The sequence below is a fragment of the Salminus brasiliensis genome, chromosome 1 (assembly GCF_030463535.1).
Source record: "Salminus brasiliensis chromosome 1, fSalBra1.hap2, whole genome shotgun sequence".
Classification (NCBI taxonomy): domain Eukaryota; kingdom Metazoa; phylum Chordata; class Actinopteri; order Characiformes; family Bryconidae; genus Salminus; species Salminus brasiliensis.
Genome location: NC_132878.1, coordinates 36575342 through 36599021, shown reverse-complemented (window position 1 = coordinate 36599021; position 23680 = coordinate 36575342). Strand labels below are relative to the sequence as shown.

The 23680-nt window shown below is 42.5% G+C and overlaps 1 protein-coding gene across 8 annotated transcripts in view; it reads left to right on the top strand.

Annotated features, from left to right (window-relative positions):
• myo6a (myosin VIa) overlaps nucleotides 1-23680 on the top strand; it is a 111504-nt gene that overhangs the window by 36203 nt on the left and 51621 nt on the right. For all 8 annotated transcript variants that reach the window (XM_072678661.1, XM_072678658.1, XM_072678660.1 and 5 more), the window contains exons 10-15: nucleotides 1591-1671; nucleotides 7092-7272; nucleotides 12916-13060; nucleotides 17058-17215; nucleotides 18883-18974; nucleotides 21042-21114. In XM_072678661.1, coding sequence (XP_072534762.1) covers nucleotides 1591-1671; nucleotides 7092-7272; nucleotides 12916-13060; nucleotides 17058-17215; nucleotides 18883-18974; nucleotides 21042-21114 — 730 coding nt within the window. The remainder of the gene's footprint in view (nucleotides 1-1590; nucleotides 1672-7091; nucleotides 7273-12915; nucleotides 13061-17057; nucleotides 17216-18882; nucleotides 18975-21041; nucleotides 21115-23680) is intronic.

Genomic DNA, 23680 nt, shown 5'->3' with positions numbered 1-23680 from the left:
AAACTACTTCCCTGACTTTGTATTCTTTATCCCCTTTTCTCACGCTGTATCTGCACCCATTTAGCCTTTCTGTTGCTAATCCATGTAGACGCCCACCTGCCTGTCTGTCAGCTGTCCATGTTCGTCCTCCTCCTCTTCTCTTTATCTCTCTCATTCTCTGTCTCTCTCATTCCCCGTCTCCCTGCTCTACCAGCCCATTGGTAATAAAAGCCTTTGTAGTGTGTAGTCTACTGACTGGCCAGCCCCCTATTATTGTTCTCCCTCTTGTTCTACACCCTCTCCGTCACCTTGGAACTTCAATCCACGCTCATCATTTATCCGCGCCTCTCCAGTGACAGCATCCGCAAAGCCATTCATCTCCCACTGTAGTAATTAAAGAGGGGGGCAAGCTGACTGCTGAACACGCTTCATAATGACATTACCTTACACAGCTAACACCGCGGCGAGATGTAGAACACATGTAGTGAGAGGATGTGTTTATCAGCCTGGCTCTCACAGGACAGCCCGGTGAATGAGACTCTTGCTGCGGTAGCCAGGCTTCTGGCCTGGTGTATGCTATATCTGGCGTAAGTTCGGACGCACATGACTGGCGGTCATGAACTGGACTCATCAGACCAGGTGACCTTCTTCCATTGCTGCAAGGTCCAGTCCAGAGGCTTGTGTGGCCATTTTAGGCTGTTTTGTTGGAGAACAGGGGTTAGTATGAGTGCTAAGACTTGTCTGAGGCTATGAAGCATGGTGACATGCACTGCATGTTGTGCCGTGGTGCTCCCTTTGCAACCCAACCACCCTTTGGCTCATTGATGAAAATAGATTTATTAATATGTTAATGCTTTTATATGAATAAGGAATGGGCTGCTGGTGGTCTGATAGTTGCAGGCAGCCAGCTAGCCGGTGGGCCGGTAGTTGCAGTCAGCCAGGCAGCCAGCAGGTAGTTGCAGGCAGCCAGCTAGCCGGTGGGCCGGTAGTTGCAGTCAGCCAGTGGGCTGCTGGGCTGGTAGTTGCAGGCAGGCAGCCAGCCAGTAGTTATAATTGAATTTGTACTTTCACAGTGTAAAACCCACATTAGCATCACAGCCCCAGTGTAAAATTAAAGAAGCAAACGTCCACCACGCTTGCCTTATCTGATTGAGCATTACTGGGTTGAACTTGCAGACGTGTGATCTTCACCAGACTATAGCTCTAACAAACCTGACTAACTTATCACTACAGAAACTGATAGGAATTGCGAGGCCTAATGTGCGAAACAAATCATTCTATCCCACTGTCCCAGTATTACATTTGCAACAGTCATTAAAGTGAATTTGCATATCATTTGCCTTGTAGCTCATTTCATTAGCTCGACGTCTTGCCGGGTGCATGGGCTATAAGGCATGGGTGACGTTTTTGTGTTCTGGGATTTATGCTGCGGCGAGGGGTGGGCTACACTTCTGTGCCGTCTCAACAACGCTGAAAATTGCCACCGCCAAGAGCCGAGCTGGTCGTTTGTCACTTAATCACGCATGAATGTGATATTAGCTTCTAACCACCAGTCTTCTGTTTCTTTTTTTTTTGTTTCTTTTTTTTCCCTTTTCTGTGCTTCTGATGCAGTACCTGAACCGGGGATGCACACGCTACTTCGCCACCAAGGACACAGACAAGCAGATCCTGCAGAACCGCAAGAGTCCAGAGGTAACCTTTAATATCCCTGCTGCTCACGCTGGACCCAGACACTTCATCTGTGCCTCAATTGGGGTGCTCTGCACTCTATTCTTACCATATTCACTGGGTGCTTCACCTAATCAGGGTAGGTAGGATCGTCTCAAATAGAGCAGTGGCTTTTAAACCTGAACGAAAATGACAGCATAATATGTCCTCATTAAATTGCCATTTTTTTCAATTGTAGCATTTGGGCTGCTGCTTCACTTAGGCCATTAGGTTGTGAACCAGTTTAAAGAGTAAAAAATAAAAACTACCAAAAATAAATAAATAAATAAATAAAATTATTTTATTATTTATTATTGTTATATTTTCCACTCAGGAACAGAAACCAAATTGTGATCATTTCTACAGCCTAAAACATTTCCAAATGAATAATTAATGAGTCTGGATATTTGTATATTCAAATTTAATATGCACTTAATATGGACACTGTTAAAGCTTTAGCATTTGTCAAAACAGTGCCTGTCTGTCAAACAGCCTCATTCAAGCAAGTAGTGTTGGTTTTGTTGATTTATGAGTTTTCAGTGCATTTATTGATTCACTACTATTTATTGGTATGGCCTGGCTTGCTCCAGGGTCGCAGCATAAAGAAAGGAGGGGGGGGGGCACTCCACTTGTAGTAATCATAAAACACCTTCAATATTAAGTGGCAGGCGTAGTAAATCACAAATGTCTAGGGTATTTAAAATGGTCATCTGTTTAGGAAATCCAGGACCTCTACAGAAGATAAAGGAGAAACACATGATGGTGAAGAGAGGAGCAAGCTAAGAGAGAGAGAGACTCTTGCTCCAAAAAGAGCTTACATAATAAAAACAATCCCCAAGTGCAAGCAGTTAATAATAAGACCCCAGCACAACACTGACCTCCAGTGGTCAAATACCGAAAGGTAGGGGTCATTTTGTTTTTCGGGCCACTATTTAGGGCCCCCCCCCTCCCACACACAAGATACTACAAGTGGCCAGCTAACCACTTCTTTTCAGATTGCTGCATCATTGTGGTTACGGATGGCTGTGGCATCACTGGCGATCTCCTGAGGATAGGCCTGACACACAGAAGGATGCGCCTCTCGGTACCCAGATTCATTGTCTAGTAAAATAAATAGATCCACCCCAATATACTGTAAACAGTATAATATAGTGTAAACAGTGTAAATATTACACCACGGAAGGCGGAGCTTCACAGAATTTGTATTGGTTTGGTTTGTTTCAGTTTATCATCAGCTGAGAGTATTAACAGTTAAGGATGCCATGAAACTACATTCTTTTCTGAGATTGATATTGAAATGCCATGTATCAGTATTACAAATACTAAGCTTTTACAGCAATCAATGCTTATTGGAGGCATTTCATTTCACAGACATCTAAAAGTAGCCTACAGAGCTCAAACTAGTCAAACGACTGCAGTTCAATCAGTATCAGACCGATTCTGGTTAGTGGGACTAGTACACTATGGAAGTAGTAGTATTCTGGAAAAGAAGTTATGTGGCTAAAAGTTTATCTCCAAAGTGCCGCAGGTGAATTGAATTGGAAGCCTACCAAGTATTCCGGAGGACACACACACACATATATATATAACACTAGCACCTGCAGGGTATCGATGATGAAACAGACAGAATTGATTTAGTACCTTTCTGAAGTGAGCGCTTCATGCTCGTAATTAATTATTCACAACAAGTCCACTCCGCCCGGCCCCGCTCTGCAGCGGCCCTGCAGGAACAGCCAAATTAATTATTATTGTTTGCAGAAATAGCCCTTACAACACACCGCCTGCGCTGCCGGCCTCCAGGAATAGAAATGATTAATTCATTACAGGCCTGTGAAGGCCACGCCGGCCGGGGAATCGCATTCGAACTGGATTGTTTTCATATTAATTAGAAATATGCTTCAGGAGGCGGTGCCTGAAGCTCATTCATGAACAAGTCATGCAGGGTTATGTGGACATATCTATTGTCCTGCCCCATAATCAAAGGGTCTGTCTCTAAGGTCCTTAGCAGGGGTTGTGAACTGAATGGTAAAGAAAGGAGAAGATTAAACATCATGATTATTATTATTTCAATATTGTTTTAGCTTTTGAGGTCCTGTGAAGGTGTGTTTTTGTGTACGAGTCTGTCAGCATGGCTTTTTCTTTTGTTACTGATCTTAGCCTTGGTGCCACCCTGGTTACTTATAGTCTGTAATGTGTTCATGAACCTTCAGAACACAGTATGCATTTATTATTGAGAACACATACACATAACACATAGTCATAGCAGATTACCACCTACCTAATAGTGAGCCCCTGGCTCGGATGAGACTAGCGAGATGCTGTGTCATGGACTGAATAAGGTGGCAGGAGGTGTTCATTATATAACTGCTCCACTGTGGTGTGGTGTGACGATCGCACACGCGCCGGAGTCATTGTTCCTCTCTGGGATGAATGGCCCGTAGGGCACCGCCGTTATGCCATAGGGGCACTCGATGTGCGAGAAGTCCATTCTCAGCACACCTTCACTACGGTGGCTTAAGAAAGCCCCACTGAGGTGCGGATTTCCGAGATGCTACCATGCATCTTCCATCACCTAATACAGTCAATGCCGCAACGTCTTGCTAGAGTCACCGAGCATAGAGTGGTAATTCCCACTGTTACAATATTCTGTTCTGACTGTATATCATAACCCCTTATGTCCCACTTGCGTAACTGTAGAACTCACTAATGAGTTTTCTAGTAGTTACTGCACTGTGTAGAGCAGTAAAGCAACAGTGCAAAAGGTGCCATTCTTAAAGGTGCCATAGAATCCATTTATGAAGTATTTGAAGTTGGTATTTGATATAAATATTAAATATGTGACTGATTTACAGACCCATTAAGAGGCCTGCAATTTTGCCTTAGAATGAAATGTTGATTTTCCTTTCATGGAGGGCTCATGGAAAAAAACATGAGCACTGCTTTCATTGGCTGGTTTACATTAGCCTGATGGCCCACAGTTGGCACATAGGATGGCACAGAACATTGTAATAGTTTTTTTGTAATTATTCCTGGGTCTTACTGGATAGTGCCGCTATTATGTCCTCAGACCAGTTTACCTGCTCATGGGTTTTCATAGAAGACATGTAGACAGGTAGCAGGATGTGATGCATTAGTGGACCAGCACAGCGGCCTATAAATAACGTGGATGGCGCTCGGGCAGTAGTGTCTCATGTGTTGAATTATGTATGACTTGCGCATGGCTTTGTTTATGCTTGTAATCAAGGGGGTCTCTCCTTTGTACTCACACACTAATAATTTCGTACCATCTGCTCACCATGTTAATCTCAGTTGAATGTCTTTTTGTGTTGCTTCTTCTTTGTATATCGCAGGACAAGAAGGTGATTATGCACGCACAATCAGGGGTGGTTTCAATCCGTCTTCTCTCTCCTCTTAAGCACCCGACCTGGCTCCGACAAGAGTACAAGCCTATGCATTCAGTGGTCGGCCCTGTCCCAATTCGCTTAAAAGACCCTTTGTCCTTTTTTTTTTGTTTTTTTTTTGTTGCCCTTGCGCATTCCTGAGACGCGAAGAACGTGCTCAGGTTGATGAGGCATTTCGTTAAAGACCCCTCATGATGAGTTCGCACACAATGGCCCTTCTAGCTATTCTGTCTTGTCACCTAGGGAATGGCAATAATGCAGGTGATTTGGGACAGTGCCAATCATTAAGCTGTAGTGCTCGATATTTATTTGACCTTGCTTGGTTGAAAGGGAAAGGGGAAGGCCTATGTGCTGATTGCGGTGGCTTTGGTGCATGCTAAGCAAAGCTTGCATCTGCTATTTCTTTCATTCACTTCTTTTCTCAGTTTCATGGGACAGGACAGGTTGGAGTGGGGGGGGGGGTGACGTGGTGTTGCAGACTGGATGAACGGCTCTATTTGAAGTATCTTTTTTTTTTGGTTGTGCAGATCACTGGCTTGGAAAGTCATAGCCAGCTGTGGTAGCCAGCTCCAGGGAACCCCCCCCCCAAAAAAAAATCCATGACACAAATTCAACGGCTCAACTTTAAGCCGTTCACATCCTGTTAAGTGTGATCCCCGGCCCCTGGTGGGGTGTTACGGGTTGCCCAGAGCTCCTGGCGGATAAACCGAAAAACCTGCAGCAGTTACTCTGGCTCATTTTGACACAATATTGCCCTTTGAGTGTACTGACTCTTCCTCGACAGCTCATGGTGATTTTAGGTGGTTAAAACCTTGCACACAGTTGTGTGCAGCTGTTCGTGTACCCCTGGCCTAATTACAAACTAAAAAGTGAAAAGAGATAAACACAACCTCTGTAACAACTTATTTAAAAAGAAATGTCAGTACAGCACTTTGATGATGAACGTAGTCAAAAAGAAAAAAAGAAAACAATTAGTAATAACTGTTACATGCATAAACATTTGGACACACTACTAAGTCAGTACTCAGTAACTTAGTACTTAGTAAAGGTGTTGGGAGTCTCTCGATTCTTGAATTTAATTTACCCCCTCTTCCTTGCAGACAGCAGTGTTCAAGTCTGTTCTTGGTCTCCCAAAACTCCTAGCGAAGTTATGCATATCTGTGCTGTCCAAAAACATGCATCATGCCAAAATGTTGACTTTACAGGAGAAGGTGGAAATGTAACAAGAGTTTATTCCAGGTCATTTCAAACAGTTCTGTTCATCTATTCATCCAGAGGTATTTACACAGTGTACAGAAGCTGCTACAGGGTTCAAACACTGGAGAAAACTAAAGACCGACAAAAATAGAGATACACGTTTTTCATTGGACAGCGTACAATGACCGTTTTTGAAGATGAGAGGTATGAGAAACAGCAATAATATGTAAACCTGGTTTATTTGTTGTTAATAACAACGCTTATCATTGACTCGTCCGCTTGCTTACAAGTTTATGGATCAAAATGTACATTTATTCAGGTGTGTCCTGACATAATCTAGTAATGTACATTTTAGATGCTAACGAATTCATAAACGGTTCTGTCCTTTTGCTTACGGCGATGAACATGAGGCTAATTAAGGAGCAGTGAGTGGGTGAAGGGCCAATAAGGAGCGGGAGATGCTGCTGATGTTGGAAGCTGTCTGTATGTTTGTTCTGCTGCAATGCCAGTGTTCTGTGACCTTCATTACAGCATTCCCTCAAGGACGCCTCGCTACTTAAATATGTCGTAAATCTACAAATGGCAACTAACACTTGATTGAATTACAGTTCCTCTCTCAGTCTCCTTTGGTGCTCCTGCGCTGTTGGAATTCTGCCTGTGTGCGCCTATGCCTTGATTTTTGCCTCATCTCTCTGGTGGCGGCATTCCCAGTTCACCTGCACCACTGCTGCACTGATACTCTCCTCATGAACCTGAACTGAACTGGACCTTTGACCCTCAAACTCTGCTGTATGTGTGGCTCCTTAGCATTTGAAGGCGGGTCCGCTGAAGGACCCCCTGCTGGACGATCAGGGGGACTTCAACCGAATGGTGGTGGCTATGAAGAAGATCGGGCTGGATGATGCAGAGAAGCTGGACCTGTTCAGGGTGGTGGCAGGGGTTCTTCACCTGGGCAACATCGACTTCGAGGAGGCTGGCAGCACTTCAGGTAAAAACTGAAATTCTCATGGGGATGGATGGATTGGTAGGTGTATGGGTCAGCTTGTAGATGGACGGGTTGACGGATAAATGGATGGCACAATTGGTAGATTGATGAATTAACTAGACATGACTGGTTGATGGACTCTTTGGTTGGTAGATGGATAGATGGGCTGAAGCTGGACAGGTTGCATAATGGATGACTCAATTGGTAGATGGGCTGACTGGTTAGCGGATAGATTGACCGGTAGATGGACATAGTTGGGTTTACTGGTTCATGGACTGCTTGGTTGGTGGATAAATAGGTTGGGTTTACTGGTAAAAAAAACACTGCTTGGCTGGTAGATGGAGAGGTTGGCTGATAGACTGATTGCTTGACTCTGGCAGATGGATGAGGTATTTGAGGGGCTGCACCAAGTGATCTATTTATGTAATCCATAATGTTGATCAATTGTCAGACACAAATCATATTGTTACTAGTCAACTTGATGATGTTTCCCCTAATGGAAAGGATTTGAATGACTATTGACGTCTGGTGTTTGTCAGCTACACTGACCTCGCCGCAAGCCTTAAGTTAAATAAAAGAAGCAAAATTTGGAGTCCAATTTCTTGGCTGATCTGCTCTCACAGAAACATTTCTGTCATATGGAACGCTGTCTTATCATGTTACGAATACTGAAGCGAAATTTCCAGTGTCATAACAGTCCTACAGAGGACTAGCCCTTCTTTTCATCAAGTGCAGCGGCCTCCACAATTATGGATGGTTTATGGAAAAGGCCTTTTGTTCTTGTCGTGACTATTACTTGTGAAAACCTCACACTCTTTTAATGAAATGTTCTGTGTGATGATGACAGAAGGGAGAGACTACAGCTGTTTGCTACAAAGCATTGATGAGTTTGAGACCTAATTACTTTCAGAGTTTAACTACAGAAACAGCAGGAGCGACCGTTTCGTCCTCTGATGTAAACACAACAGTCTTCCGGGAGAACTGAGTTGACAGTGTGTTGGACCACAGAGCGGCGGAGGGCTTCTGGCACTTGTTGGAAAACAAGATCTAATCACTCTGTATTGCTCGCAGGCTGTAGAGTTGAAAGGTCTGTTTAATAGAACACGAAAACTGCTAGTGACGGATGCGATATGGAAAATAAGTCCCTCGTCTCCAGCGGCAGTTTTAGTGTCTGAACATTATTACTGCTACTGGTAACCTTTGTTGAAGATAAACAAAAAAGGCTAGGGAAAAATTGCCTTGTTGTTTATCAGTGTTTTTGTTATTTCAGTTGTTCATCAGTCAAGGGAACCGGTAATGCAGACTCGCACTGTAGAATGCCATTGAAAAAAGTGAAGACTGCATTTGTTGGGCACAATGAACTGATGGGCCTAATTAGTTACAAAAGCCCTGCTGCTGGAAGAGCTTTCAAATTCTCGCAGCCTTGAGTTTTGAAGATCTGCTCATTAATGTATTGCTCAGATATTTGGAACATTCACATGCATTATTAGCTTAATGTATTATTAATGATTATAACTTACTTTAGTAAGATCCAATTGTGTCATTTGGATCAGGATCGGCTGACTGGTTGCAGTGACACTTGTCAAGGGGTGCAATATAATGGACATATAAGGCAGCAAGCAAGCCTAAGTATCTAAGCCACTTTGACAAGGACCAGATTGTTAAGGCTAGATGACTGGGTCAAAGCAGATCTTGTGGGGTGGTCCTGGTTTGCAGTGGTCAGTACCTACAAAAATTGCTCTAAAGGAGGTGAACCAGGCACTTAAAGTAAAGTTAATGTTAAATTAAGGTAATGTTGATCGTGTCCATGGCTTGGTGGGTCAGAGCGATTTTAGCAGGGCAACCATGCACAATATTAGGCAGGTGGTTGTAATGTTTTGGCTGGTCTGTGTATGTTAATATGCTTTATTCAGTGTTTTTATATGTGTTTTCTGTTTCATTTGACTTGGTGTTTCTCCTGTTTCCCACTTTAAACACTCTCAGCACACACACACACAGCTTAATATGGAGTCTCCCTATAATGCATAGATTGATATTAGCAACTGTTATGTTGAGTTTTTTTTACTGCCATGTTTTAATTTGCATTGTAGTCCTAATTGAAAAGCATCCATCTAAGACCTTGGCTTCTGTGTAAGAAAGTGCGCCGCAGCTCATCACAACCCACGCCTCCTTTCCTGCAAACACACTCCTGACTGAGGCCCATCAAACAGCAGTTAATCAAATAACCCGTTAAATGATGGTTAACCTCATTAACTTCTCTTTAATTGGCGTAATGTAATTAGTGTTGTGTAACCATTGGTATAGCAGAGATAAACCGCCCGTGTAAAGCTACACCTGGACCTGGTCTGTGCTGCATCTGCAGAGTCAGCTGACTTCAGGATTCCAATTAGTCACTATCAGTGGAGTGGCACTTCCTCTTCCTCCTCCTCCTCCTCCTCCTGTCATTCTAATGACTTTCACAGTCATTATGGTGCGTTTCAGTTCTGCCCTTAAACTTCCCAATTATCGAACCTCTTCCAGTGTATATGTAAATATTTGGCAACACTGTATTAGAAGACCACCTTCAGGAGGATTGTAAGACATGCATAAGCCTTTAATGATGTGTTATAAAGCTGTAGTTCAGTAATTATGAACAGCTTATGCCAGTAGTTGCAAGATGACATAAGGTGCCTATACTAAAAAAGATGGACATTTATGAATTCCATTACAAGAAACCTTTTTTAAGGCCTGTTTGGACGGGATTCAAGTAGTTTCTTAATGATTTTAGTCCCGTCTGCATGCATGCGCCATGTCAGTCATTTTCACGGACCATGTGCTCCCACGTCAGTAAAGATTTTGGCACCCTTTACCCTTGTAAAAATGCCTTAGGTAATACTAATCCTGTGGGACTTGAAATGTGGGCAAATATTCAGTCATATCCTGTGGAAAAGGAGATTGGAGATGCTCGTTTTGTCTTGAATGGCACAGATACCTCAGGCAAATCCAGAGGACCAACAAAAGGACCAAAGAACCCCAACCATTTTTGATTTATAAGTTAGCAATGTTTGGTAAAGTATTGACTAACAGTTATGGCATTGACTGCTTATCTCTGTGTAGACTGTGTAGACAGCCTTCAGATAAAGTGTTGCATGCCCATCACTCATTCAGCCTTTAAATGGAATTTTACCTGAATGCACGCTTTTACACTTGCCGCGAATGCCTCAGTAAACAATATGTGACCTCAGTCCTCAGCATGACCAGCCAAGAGCTCTTAAATTTCCCAGTCATGTTCAGGAATGCACTCCTGCAACAGTTACTCTCACTAAAACAGAGGCGCAACAGAATTGACGTGGACGTGCATACGGGATAAGCAGGGCAGATTTTAGCCTCTTCTCCAGCATATGCTCAAACACCCGAAAAACATCTCTATGGTGTTCACACTCCAAAAAATAAATAATAAGGGTCACAGAATAGGTCCACTTTGCCAACTGTATCCATTTCAGCACTGTTTTTACTTGCTTGTCCAGTTGTCCTCACCATTTGCCCTCGGTGGAGTTCCTAATTCCACCTTAAGGGCCTTTCCGTGACTTTATCAGCTGAAGTGAAGTTGGTTATATGAACCCTGGGAAGGTTGCCCAGTGATCATTGAGGTTGAATGCATTTTCAACATCTACATAATGGCTTCATACAGTAAACAGATTTCATAGGCTATGGGTTACATACTGCTTCATCTGGAATACCACTGAAAGTGGCTAAAAGTGGTTCGGCTAACAGCTACATAAAAATGGTGGTACACCGAACCGAAACGAATCAGCCAGACAAAGCGGTTAGTTGTGCTTGACGTGCGTTCGGATCAACCCTGCTTTCAAAGTTTACATAGCTAACAGTTTAGCACGCTGACGCCAGCCTAGCAGAGACTGGGTGTGTTCTAGTTAAACAGTCTGCTTCTTGATGTCGCCTTATCCCCTTGTCCTGCAAGTGGTCAGTGGCGTAACATAGGTTTGACACTATTCCTAACGCTGAGTCGAAGTTGGTGAGGGAGGGCCTGTAAACTGTAAAGTTTATCTCTGGAGTGTGTGGTGAATGACGTGCTAGCTCACGAGACTGTGTTACCATCCTGCCGTTCAAACCTGGAATCAGAAGGCGCAGGTTAAGGTCAGGATGAAGGCTTCGCAAACAAAAGCATGTGAAATAAGCGAGTCCGTAAATATTGCAGATGGCTCTTATTATGATATGGTATTGTGGCGCCTTTTGCAGTCGAACCCCTTCTGATACTGACCGTAAACGCTTTGGCTGTGGTGTGATCTTTAGTTTTGATCGTAAACACAGTGAAGCTCAGGATAAGCGAGGGAGTGAGACAGACTGAAGGAGAGAGACAGAGTGAGTTTATTGTGGGGCGCTGCAGGCAGAGATGGAGGGGGTGATTTGAAAACTAATGAAACCAGTTTAGCTCTGAAATAGCTCTCTGTAGGAGGCCTGATCTCACCCATACATCACCCTGTGAGCCTGCAGGACAGACACACACACACACAGACACCTGGAGAAATACTTCTCGGCTCCTTCTCAGAAATAAACTCGGCTCATTTGATGTGAATTTGATATGTTGGTGTGAGTTGTGTGTACCTTCACCAGTTTCCAGGTTTCGGGTTAAGAGTAGGTGGCTGTTAAAAGGAAGGACAGAAGAGAGGGGCTGTAGATGATTCTCAAATGAAGTGTGTGATTCTCAAAATGAACCATCCACTGCTGGATTTACTGGGATTATCATGTTGTGTGGCCAAGTGATGATATTTTAGGATTGCTTGGGACTTTCTTACGTGTCCTGTGGTCTAAACTTGCTGTAAAACATTTTGTAGAGAGTGGAGCGCCTGTTTTCTAGTATTTCTGAGATCCTCAAGTTCCAGACCCAGAGTCCTTTTCACCTACAACCTTTCCTTCGGAAGACCTTCGAGACCTCTTTGGATCTCGTCATGGTGATGATGCTCACACCAACAACCAGGAGCAAACCAAGCTAAATATCTGAGGTTTAAATAACACAGGCTCCTCCAAAACTAGTGTGTTTTCTAATAGTAATAAATGGAGGGGTGTCCTAACTTTTTCCTCATATGCACAAATTATATTTCCATTCATTTCATTTTACAAAGAATTGTTTATGTGTTTATTTTCATGATATATCTGCCAATATTGATAAAATGAAGATCAAATGTCCAGGTGTTTAAATATGTTAAAAAAAGATAAAGGTTTTTATGGGCTGTGCTGATTTTTTCACATGACTGTATACATCGAGTGGGTTAGCTACCCTCTCGCAGCTTATTAACTCCAGTGCTATCAGCATTACTGATATTACGGGTGTTGACGGCATCAGTGGTGTGGTGTTGCACCCAAACAGTGCAGCAAATGTTAAATAGGGAAGAATTTTACCTAGCGCTGAATATTAATGAGTTCCTATTACATACACTGTTTTGGAGAGGAAGCCATTATTTCATGACTTGCATAGTGCATTCATTAGAGAGCAGGAAGCCACAGATTTAGAGCAACATTCGGTGATATCAAATATTTAAGCATATTTTAAAAAATAACACATCTCTGCAATAAGTGAAATAAATATGCGTAAAAAATAAATGTGTGTGTGTGTGTGTGTGTGTGTGTGTGTGTGTGTGTGTTTTCTAGGTGGCTGCATCTTAAAGAAGCAGTCGAGTCAGGCTCTTGAGCACTGCGCTGAGCTGCTGGGTTTGGACGAAGAGGATCTGCGAGTCAGCCTCACCACCAGAGTCATGCTCACAACAGCAGGGGGCACTAAAGGCACAGTCATCAAGTGAGGCTCTCTCGTTCACTCTCGCTCTCTCTCTCTTTCTCTCTCTCTCTCTCTCTCTCTCTCACACACACAGACGAGCACGGACACACACGTACGCTTGCACAGAGCAGGTGGAAGTAAGCCCTCTTCTTCCATTAAGCAGCGCTGATGCTAATTGACTTAGCGTCTGTGTGCCACTGATGTGCTAATGTGAGGAATCTTCCCGCTTAACAGCCTTTGGCCACTTCAGCTGCAGTCTCCACAAAAGGCCGGCCGCTGTAAAGCGCTAAAAGCCGTGCTAATCGAGGTTTCCGTCAGATTGGGAGATTAATAATTGCATCAGAATGTCAGAGAAATCTGTTGTAAACATCAAAGTGTCACTGAATGCCATTTGTCACTGCGCTGACATTTTTGTAAATGCTATGTGTGCAGCAACAAGACAGAAAAGGATGATGAAGCTAGAACAAGCACAAAGCGTTATACTAGAAGAATAGAGTACTGTTGCTTAATATTATTATTATTATTATTATTATTACTACTACTACTGTTCCTATTGTTAGTGGTAGTAGTACTTGTAACCATCAGGACTATTATATTATATATGCAGTAATATAAAATACTATGTAGTTCTCATATTTATAAATATATATTATATTAATATCCATTTTGCATAATGTAGCTCTGGTGACTGTATACTCTCTGCTCAGACTGCTTATATATTCTGGGGTAGGTTTGGAATAGCTCTGGAATACTAGTGATACCAATAGTGGTAGTATTAGTTACACAGATGGTACAGATAGTGGTAGTAGTAGTGATCCTAATAGTGGTAGCGGTGGTAGTAATGGTGGTACAGGTGATGGTAGTAGTAGCAATGGTAGTGGTGGTAATAGTACCAGTAGTTGTAGTAGTATTAGTGGGGCATATGGTACGGATGGTACAGATAGTGGTAATAGTAGTAGTGATACTAATAGTGGTAGTAGTAGTATTGGTGGCGCAGGTGGTACAGATAGTGGTAGTAATAGTAATACTAACAATGGTATTGATGGTAGTTATAATGATATTAGTAGCAGTAGTAGGACTAGTAGTGATACTGATAGTGCTGGTGGCAGTAGTTGTACTACTAGTACTAGTAGTAGCGATACTAATAGTTGTAGTAGTATTAGTGGCACAGATGGTACGACTAGTTGTTTTAATAATAGTGGTGGTGCTAGTAGCAGAAGTGATAGTAGTAGCAGTTGTAAAGATTAGTAGTGATAGTGGTACTAGTAGCAGCAGTGGTAACAGTGGTGGTGTTGGTAGTAGTGATATGGTACTAGTATTAGTAGTAGTGTTGGTAGTAGTGATAATGGCTCTAGTTTTAGTAGTAGAGGTAGTAGTAGCAGTTGTAAGATGGTAGTAGCAGCAGTAGTATTAGTAGTAGTGGTGGTAGTAGTGATAATGGCTCTAGTTTTAGTAGTAGAGGTAGTAGTAGCAGTTGTAAGATGGTAGTAGCAGCAGTAGTATTAGTAGTAGTGGTGGTAGTAGTGATAATGGCTCTAGTTTTAGTAGTAGAGGTAGTAGTAGCAGTTGTAAGATGGTAGTAGCAGCAGTAGTATTAGTAGTAGTGGTGGTAGTAGTGATAATGGCTCTAGTTTTAGTAGTAGAGGTAGTAGTAGCAGTTGTAAGATGGTAGTAGCAGCAGTAGTATTAGTAGTAGTGGTGGTAATAGTGATAATGGCACTAGTTTTAGTAATAGTGGTAGTAGTAGCAGTTGTAAGGGTAGTAGTAGCAGCAGTAGTAATAGTAGTAATGGTGGTAGTAGTGATAATGGCACAAGTAATAGTAGTAGTAGTGGTGGTAGTAGCAGCAGTAGTAATAGTGGTAGTGGTGGTAGTAGTGATATGGTGCTAGTATTAGTAGTAGTGGTGGTAGTAGCAGTGAGTTGTATTAATAGTGCAGTAAAAATGCATCCTCTGTGCAGTAAAATTCCTCTGTGAATTCAGCCATCAATGCACAGCTGAGCATTTTTGGAGGGGAACATCCAGATAATACAACGGCACCCAGGCTGGCTAGCGTTGTGAAGAGTGATGTGGGGAGACAGAGGCCAGTCCTACTGCCCCAGAGAATGCAAGGCCAGTTATGCTCTCTGGGGCGTCCGAAGGTGGATGGCTGTGGCTTCACTGGGGATCAAGCCAGTTGAAACCATGTTATTTAGTTATGTTATATGTTGTTATTTAATGTCATACCCAGTGTGTACTTGTGTGTAGACAACAAAGAACAAGATTCTCTCTCTTGCTCTCTGTTTCTCTGTCTCTGTCTCTCACATGCCATAATATTAACACCACTGGCGGGTAAAGTGAGAATCATTGATCATCTTCATCTACAGTGGCATCTGTCAAGGGGTGCAATAAATGGAACAGTCAGTTCTTGAAGGTGAAGTGCTAAAAGCAGGAAAAATGGGCAAGTGTAAGGATGTGAGCCACTTTGACAGGGGTCAAATTATGATGGCAAGACAACTGGGTCAGAGCATCTCCAAAACAGCAAGTCCTGTGGGGTGTTCCTGGTACGCAGTGGTCAGTATCTACCAAAAGTGCTCCACTCTCCCGTTTTCTCCCAGTTTTTCCTCACCAAGCCACTTTTCTCCTCCATTATCCTCCCTCCCACACTGACCACTGTGCCCCCCCCCCTTATTCTGTTCATTCTGCTGTCAAGGTTTTATCTCTTCATTTATGGAGGAGAGAGTAATAAGGTGTTTGTGTGCACCTTATGCGTGGGTGGCTGGCTGGCTGGCTGGCTGGCTGGCTGGATGGGCCTCTGTTGCTTGCCTGTGTGTGTTTGTGAGAGATACTCAGAGAGGGAGACAGAGAGAGATGAATAGATGTTTAGAGTGAGATGCTCTCTCTCATTTGTCAGACAGACAGGTGCTCTGTCACACTGGTGGAGAGAGTGGCGTGCTGCTGCCGGGTCGTTTGAAAACTAGCTGTATTAATTCGGCTGTAGCCGGCTGGCTGAAGGGCAGTAGGGGATTGAGCCTGCCTTAAGCACTCTATTTGTGAATGTTACATAAGAGGAAAGCCTGGACTAACTCACTAAAGGTTTAGCTGGCAGGACTGCATACACAGACCACTGACCTTTCAGGCACTGAAAGCAGCAGTTCAGCTCAACGCTTTCCCTCTTTATCCCATTTGTGCTCGGCATGATGGGTGTCTGAAGTTTGCGTATGTAGTTTTGCACTAGAGCCAGTGCCACTCGCCAAACATCCCCCTCCCCAATATCCATTTCACAATTTGGAACAGTTTTCATTCATCTAAGGGCCACTGTAAGCTCGGGCGAAGGTTGCAGAAAGTCAAACACACCTCTTGCAAACTGAAAATTCCCTGCAGTTTGGTTTTGGCTGGCTATCAGACAAGGGTTTCACACGTTGCCACCTCTTTGTTTTGTTGAAGCCAGGCGAACGTTGTCTACCCAAGGCATATGTTTTTTACTACACTGTGGAAGCACAAGGCAGGTGTTTCTAATGAACTGGCCAGTGAGTGAAAGCACAAGGCAGGTGTTTCTAATAAAGTGGCCAGTGAGTGGAAGCACAAGGCAGGTGTTTCTAATAAAGTGGCCAGTGAGTGGCACATAGCACTAGTTTCTAATAAAGTGTGATTTATTGTATGCTAACCTCTGTCTCTCTCTGGCTATGTGGTCTAGCTAATGGTGAGTAAAAGGCAACATGGGTATCATTTACCTTTCTGTAATGTAAAGCACTCAACATGTTTGGCTTATGGAAACAGCAGGGTGTGACATTTTAACTTTTAGAAGATGAAAAGCAAACAGGATCTTTGGAGTGGTGAGATTGGCTGATGATTAAGTACTAAAATCAGCGTAACAGTGTTTACATTCACTGAGCACTTATAATTACAATGTAAAATCATTTAGAACTGATATATATATATATATATATATATATCTATATGTTCTTGAAGGTGTATATAATATGTTGTTACAAATTATTTTTAACTCATTTTGTATGTTCTCTCTCTGTCTCGTTCAGGGTTCCTCTGAAAGTGGAGCAGGCGAATAACGCTCGGGACGCACTGGCCAAGGCTGTTTATAGTCGCCTCTTTGATCATGTGGTCACCAGAGTCAACCAGTGCTTCCCTTTCGACTCCTCAGCTAATTTCATCGGCGTGCTGGACATTGCCGGCTTCGGTAAGAGAGTGCGTCTGAGGATGCTGGTTTAAGTGAGGGGGAGTTTGAGCTCTGAAAGCTGTGTGTTGTGTGTTGTGGTAAACAATGTGAGTATGCTAATAAATCGGGCAGTTAGTATTCTCCTCAAAGGGTGTTGAGCTTTCCAGTAATGTTGCTTTAAGGCAGTTGTAAAAGGTGCGGGTTCATGTTTACCCTCCCAGTTGGATAGCACCGCATGTAATAGGTATACACCTGACTAGTGAGTAGAACTGGACCTGACTAAGTTCAAATATCAAATCTGTAGGTTGTAATAATGCACAAAATTCACCATTTTAAACATTTTTCAATACAACAAAAATAAGCAGTGTGTATTATATTAATATCCATTTTTAGTTTATATGTACAGTCTTTGTTACAATTATTGAACTTTTATAATAGTGGTATATATATGTAATGCCCAAGCCTCATCCTAATGTTAGCCCCAGGTTAACACAATAAGCGGCAAGTGTTGGCCCAAACCAGTCAGTGTTGGCCTCGGATTAATATACTAACAAGCTAGTGTTGGCCCAAAGTTAACACACCACTCAGTTAATGTTAGCCCCAGGTTAACACACTAACAAACTAGTGTTGGTCTATTTTACAACAAAAATAAGCAGTGTGTATTATATTAATATCCATTTTTAGTTTATATGTACAGTCTTTGTTTCAATTATTGAACTTTTATAATAGTGGTATATATATGTCATGCCCAAGCCTCATCCTAATGTTAGCCCCAGGTTAACACACTAAGCGGCAAGTGTTGGCCCAAACCAGTCAGTGTTAGCCCCAGGTTAACACACTAACAAGCTAGTGTTGGCCCAAAGTTAACACACCACTCAGTTAATGTTAGCCCCAGGTTAACACACTAACAAACTAGTGTTGGCCTAGAGTTAGCAAACTAACCAGTTAATGTTAGCCCCAGGTTAACATACTAACAAGCTAGTGTTGGCCTAGAGTTCTAGATACTGTTATGCTGAAAATCCCAGGAGATCAGCAGCTCTAGCAATACTCAAAACAGCCCTTCTGACACCAACAATCATGCCATGCTCATAAAGATGTGAACTTTACCTGAAGCTTCTGGCCCATATCTGCATTATTGCATGCATTGCCCTGCTGCCATTTAATTGGCTGGTAAGGTTATTTGCATGAGTCCAGAATGTTTCATATTGCAGTCGTTTCTCTCTATATAGTATATAGTATGTGAGAGTGTAAAGAAGAGTGTCCAGTGTCAAAACCCCCAAATGCATTTTCTCCTGGAAATGCATTATGATTGTGTGTGTCCTTTGTAGCCCCTCTCTGGTCATTTTCTCTGTGGGGCTGAAAGTGAGGCAGCGAAATAGTCTCTCAGTGTGACACACTTAGCATTCATGAGCTCCTCTCTACTCTCAATCACTCACACAGTCTCACACGCCTCCTTCCTTCCTTCATTCTCCATCCTTCTTTCATCTCCTTTTCATCCCCTTGACTCTCTGTCTCTCTCTATCGCTCTCTCTCTCTCTTCTTTGCACTCATTCTTTCTTGTCTCTTCCTTCTGCTTTTTTCTCCTCTCTCTCTCTCGTTCTGCATCTGCTTTCTCTCTCTCCCTCTCTCGCTATCTCAGTTTATCTCTCGCTCACTCTCGCTCTGTTTTTTTTTTTCTTCTTCTTCAGAGTATTTTGAGCACAACAGTTTTGAACAGTTCTGCATCAACTACTGTAATGAGAAGCTCCAGCAGTTCTTCAATGAGCGAATCCTCAAAGAGGTGAGTGGACACATTTCTCAAGCCGATGAATAGATCAGAGAACACTTCCTCAATCTCTCTCTCTCTCTCTCTCTCTCTCTCTCTCTCTTTTTATTTCTCTGTCATGGAGATTTACTTTCACCATCCTCCACCTGGGGTCCCACCGCAAAGCCCCTGGGGCTGTATATTTGTATCCAGTTTTATAGACTAGAAGTGTGCTGATCTGGTGTCAGTTTTTAAACTCCACTTTTCTGATGAATGGGATAGTGTGCGCGGGAAGCAGCTGATCCCAGGGCAGCACTGCCGCTTTAATGCTGCCCTGTAGGCTAGAAATATGACCCTGCTTAGCTCTGTGTTGAGTTGGAACCACAAAATAAAACTCTGGTGTGAAACTGAGTTGTGTTGTTGGCCGTCGAGGACAGAAGAATGTTGGAATGTTACATTTATTAAGTCCTGAGATCAACAGCATCAAATGAATATTCAGTCTGAATATTTTTAATGCAACATTCTGCTAAATGGAGACAAAATGAGAACATTTTTCAGCAATTGGAATAGCAGACCTACCCCTTTTAATACATACTGCCATACTGTCAACATAAACAATACATCACTACATCATTCTTTGATTCTGATTACTTCATATATATATATATATATATATATATATATATATATATATATATATATATATATATATATATATATATATATATATATATGTTCATATAGCAAAAAGATGAGGGATTGGGTACTGGGATAAACCATTCAGGAACCAACATGATGAGATGGACTCGCTAGCAGAGCCCTATCAATCAGCTCACACACAGAGATGCCCTTGCAACGACGTGGAACATCTTGGTGACCAGCAAGCAACTTCCTAGCAACCACTAGCAACTACTTACCTTCGGACCACATCGCAATGCCCTTGCAACCATTTATAATAACCACTTCGGAAAACCTTAGCAAGCACCTAGCTGCCACTGTAAATTTCTTAGCATGGAAGGGCTGCAAAGAGAAAGCTACTGCTTACCAAGAAGAACATTTTCTTGATACTGAAAGCAAAGGTTCCCATACATCTGCCACGTTTAGGTCAAATTCTGCAAAAATATAGACAATTCTAACGGTGTCACACACTCACTTTTTAGTTCGTAGTTTTTACTTTGTGCCTTGTAAAAAATAGTGGACCCAGACAGACTACCGGAAAAGCGGGATATATTTATACAAATAACTGTAACCAAAACATGAGTCACAGTCCTTAGACGCTCCGAGTATTCGCTTTAGTTGTTGCCAGCACGTATGGAGATTCCTGGGCACCGTCTCGGACACCTTTCTCACTCCCTTGCAGATGGCCGCTGGCCATAAGTTCCGCAAATGCACTAATACACTCTCCATTAACTTTCTTACTGTACTTCCCCTCACTGGCCATTTCGAGCTCCATGTACGTTATAGGTTTACATTACACAGTACTGTGCAGGTGTCTCGGGCAGCTGAGAATATTTCTACTGCGGTGCCAAATGGTTCTCACAGCCAAACTGTGTCGTGCTGTTTCTGAGCAGGCTCGTGAAACTGCCTGACTATGCTTTTAAATCAGTACAAGGATTTTTTTTTTATTACATAAACCCTTGGCTGGAACCGAGGCATGGTACTTTTGACCTCTAGTGTTAGTTTAGCTAGCTGGCAACAGCCACAGACACATAACAGGACAGATTGGATTTTGGAATATATATATATATATATATATATATATATATATATATATATATATATATATATATATATATATATACACAGTATTCACAGTAGTGGCGATGGGAGCCAAGTGTTTAAAGCAGACATCACAGAAATTCATTTTATATATTCAAATATGTTGATCTATAATGTAGACCAAGTTTTACAATAGTTCTAAAGGTTTATGGATGTTTTGGAAATAAAATGTATTTGTTTAAAAAAACGGTTATATAATTATCAGAAGTGTTTTTTCTAGTACATATTCTGTACAGAGCTGGAACGTTATTGTCTAATGGGATCTGCATGTGTGCATATATCTGGCATTGCAACCACTGAATGCGTTTGAATTGTGCTTTTCAGGAGCAAGAACTGTACCAGAAAGAGGGTCTGGGAGTGAATGAAGTGAAATACGTCGACAATCAGGACTGCATAGGTACACACACACACACACACACACACACACACACATGCACTGTAAAGCCTATTAAGTTAGTTGTGGTGTATAAATAGTAATGCTAAGTTAGGGTTGGGTGTTTTGACGTATTTCGATGAACATTTCTTGGTTGCTATGGAGGAATATGACTAGGAGCTGTTCCAGTCATGCAAAGCTTCGGGCTCAGCTCTTGGTTTTCTCACACCTGCAAATCACATTGAGCGGAGACAGATCCTAATTGGACTCTGTCTCTGTTAGATATTAATATGGATAATCTATGTCATTTGAAAGCTTGATTTGATTGATCACACTGGATTGGATTTCACACATCAAACTTATAACCTGCACTCTTCTAGAAACGCTCCAGATCGGGCTGGAGTGAGCGGTTGAGGTAATATGGAGAGTGCATGGAGACACTACTCTGGCTTTGTCAGGGTTCATGCCACTAAAGTGGTGTGACCTCTGTCCCCAATTTGCGGACTGTGTAGCAGGAATCGAACGAGTAAATATAAATATAAACATGCACACAAATGACCCCGGGGGACAAAGGAAATTGGCTGTTCAATAAATAAAGTAAAGAAAAGGGTGGAGGAGGGCTCAGGGGAAAGTGGAAGAGAGGCGTAGAGGAGGATGTGGTGCAGGTATCGAAGTGTACACTAGCTTTCTAACTGTCTCTGGGCTTTTGTACACAATTTACTTGTCTCTTAGTCAACAGAGAGTAGACGAGCTGTGTAGACAGACAGGATACATACAGAGTGTAGACATATTAGACAGACAGAGAAAGAGAAACAGTAAACACTGCAGTCAGTATTGGTATAACCGTATGGGGCAGAAAAAAACATGCCGATGGACAGAGTGGACACCCACAAAGTGTAAAAAGAAGAGGTCTGGCAGACATGGTACAGTCAGAAAGTACAGATAGACGTGAGCAGAGTATACAGACAGATACAGGACAGTGTATACTGACAGGATGGTGCAGACACACAAACGGTGTATACATACAAATTAGACAGTCAGTAAACAATATAGACAGAAAGTAGACAGTCAGTACACAATATGGACAGTGTAGACAGTCAGTAAACAATATAGACAGAGTAGACGGGACAGTGTAGACAGTCAGTAAACAATAGACAGAGAGTAGGCCGCAGAGTGTAGACAGTCAGTAAACAATATAGACAGAGTAGACGGGACAGTGTAGACAGTCAGTAAACAATATAGACAGAGAGTAGACTGCAGAGTGTAGACAGTCGGTAAACAATATAGACAGAGTAGACGGGACAGCGTAGACAGTCAGTAAACAATATAGACAGAGTAGACAGGACAGTGTAGACAGTCAGTAAACAATATAGACAGAGTAGACAGGACAGTGTAGACAGTCAGTAAACAATATAGACAGAGTAGACGGGACAGTGTAGACAGTCAGTACACAATGTAGACAGAGAGTAGACCGCAAAGTGTAGACGGTCAGTAAACAATGTAGACAGAGTAGACGGGACAGCATAGACAGTCAGTAAACAATATAGACAGAGGAGATGGGACAGTGTAGACAGTCAGTAAACAATATAGACAGAGTAGACGGGACAGCGTAGACAGTCAGTAAACAATATAGACAGAGAGTAGAGCGCACAGTGTAGACAGTCAGTAAACAATATAGACAGAGAGTAGAGCGCACAGTGTAGACAGTCAGTAAACAATATAGACAGAGTAGAGCGCACAGTGTAGACAGTCAGTAAACAATATAGACAGAGAGTAGAGCGCACAGTGTAGACAGTAAACAATATAGACAGAGTAGAGCGCACAGTGTAGACAGTCAGTAAACAATATAGACAGAGAGTAGAGCGCACAGTGTAGACAGTCAGTAAACAATATAGACAGAGAGTAGAGCGCACAGTGTAGATGGTCAGTAAACAATATAGACAGAGTAGACGGGACAGTGTAGACAGTCAGTAAACAATATAGACAGAGTAGACGGGACAGTGTAGACAGTCAGTAAACAATATAGACAGAGAGTAGAGCGCACAGTGTAGACAGTAAACAATATAGACAGAGTAGACGGGACAGTGTAGACAGTCAGTACACAATGTAGACAGAGAGTAGACCGCAAATTGTAGACAGTCAGTAAACAATATAGACAGAGTAGACGGGACAGCATAGACAGTCAGTAAACAATATAGACAGAGAGTAGACCGCAGAGTGTAGACAGTCAGTAAACAATATAGACAGAGGAGATGGGACAGTGTAGACAGTCAGTAAACAATATAGACAGAGTAGACGGGACAGCGTAGACAGTCAGTAAACAATATAGACAGAGAGTAGAGCGCACAGTGTAGACAGTCAGTAAACAATATAGACAGAGTAGACGGGACAGTGTAGACAGTCAGTAAACAATATAGACAGAGAGTAGACCGCACAGTGTAGACAGTCAGTAAACAATATAGGCAGAGGAGATGGGACAGCTGAGACAGTCAGTAAACAATATAGACAGAGAGTAGAGCGCACAGTGTAGACAGTCAGTAAACAATATAGACAGAGTAGACGGGACAGTGTAGACAGTCAGTACACAATG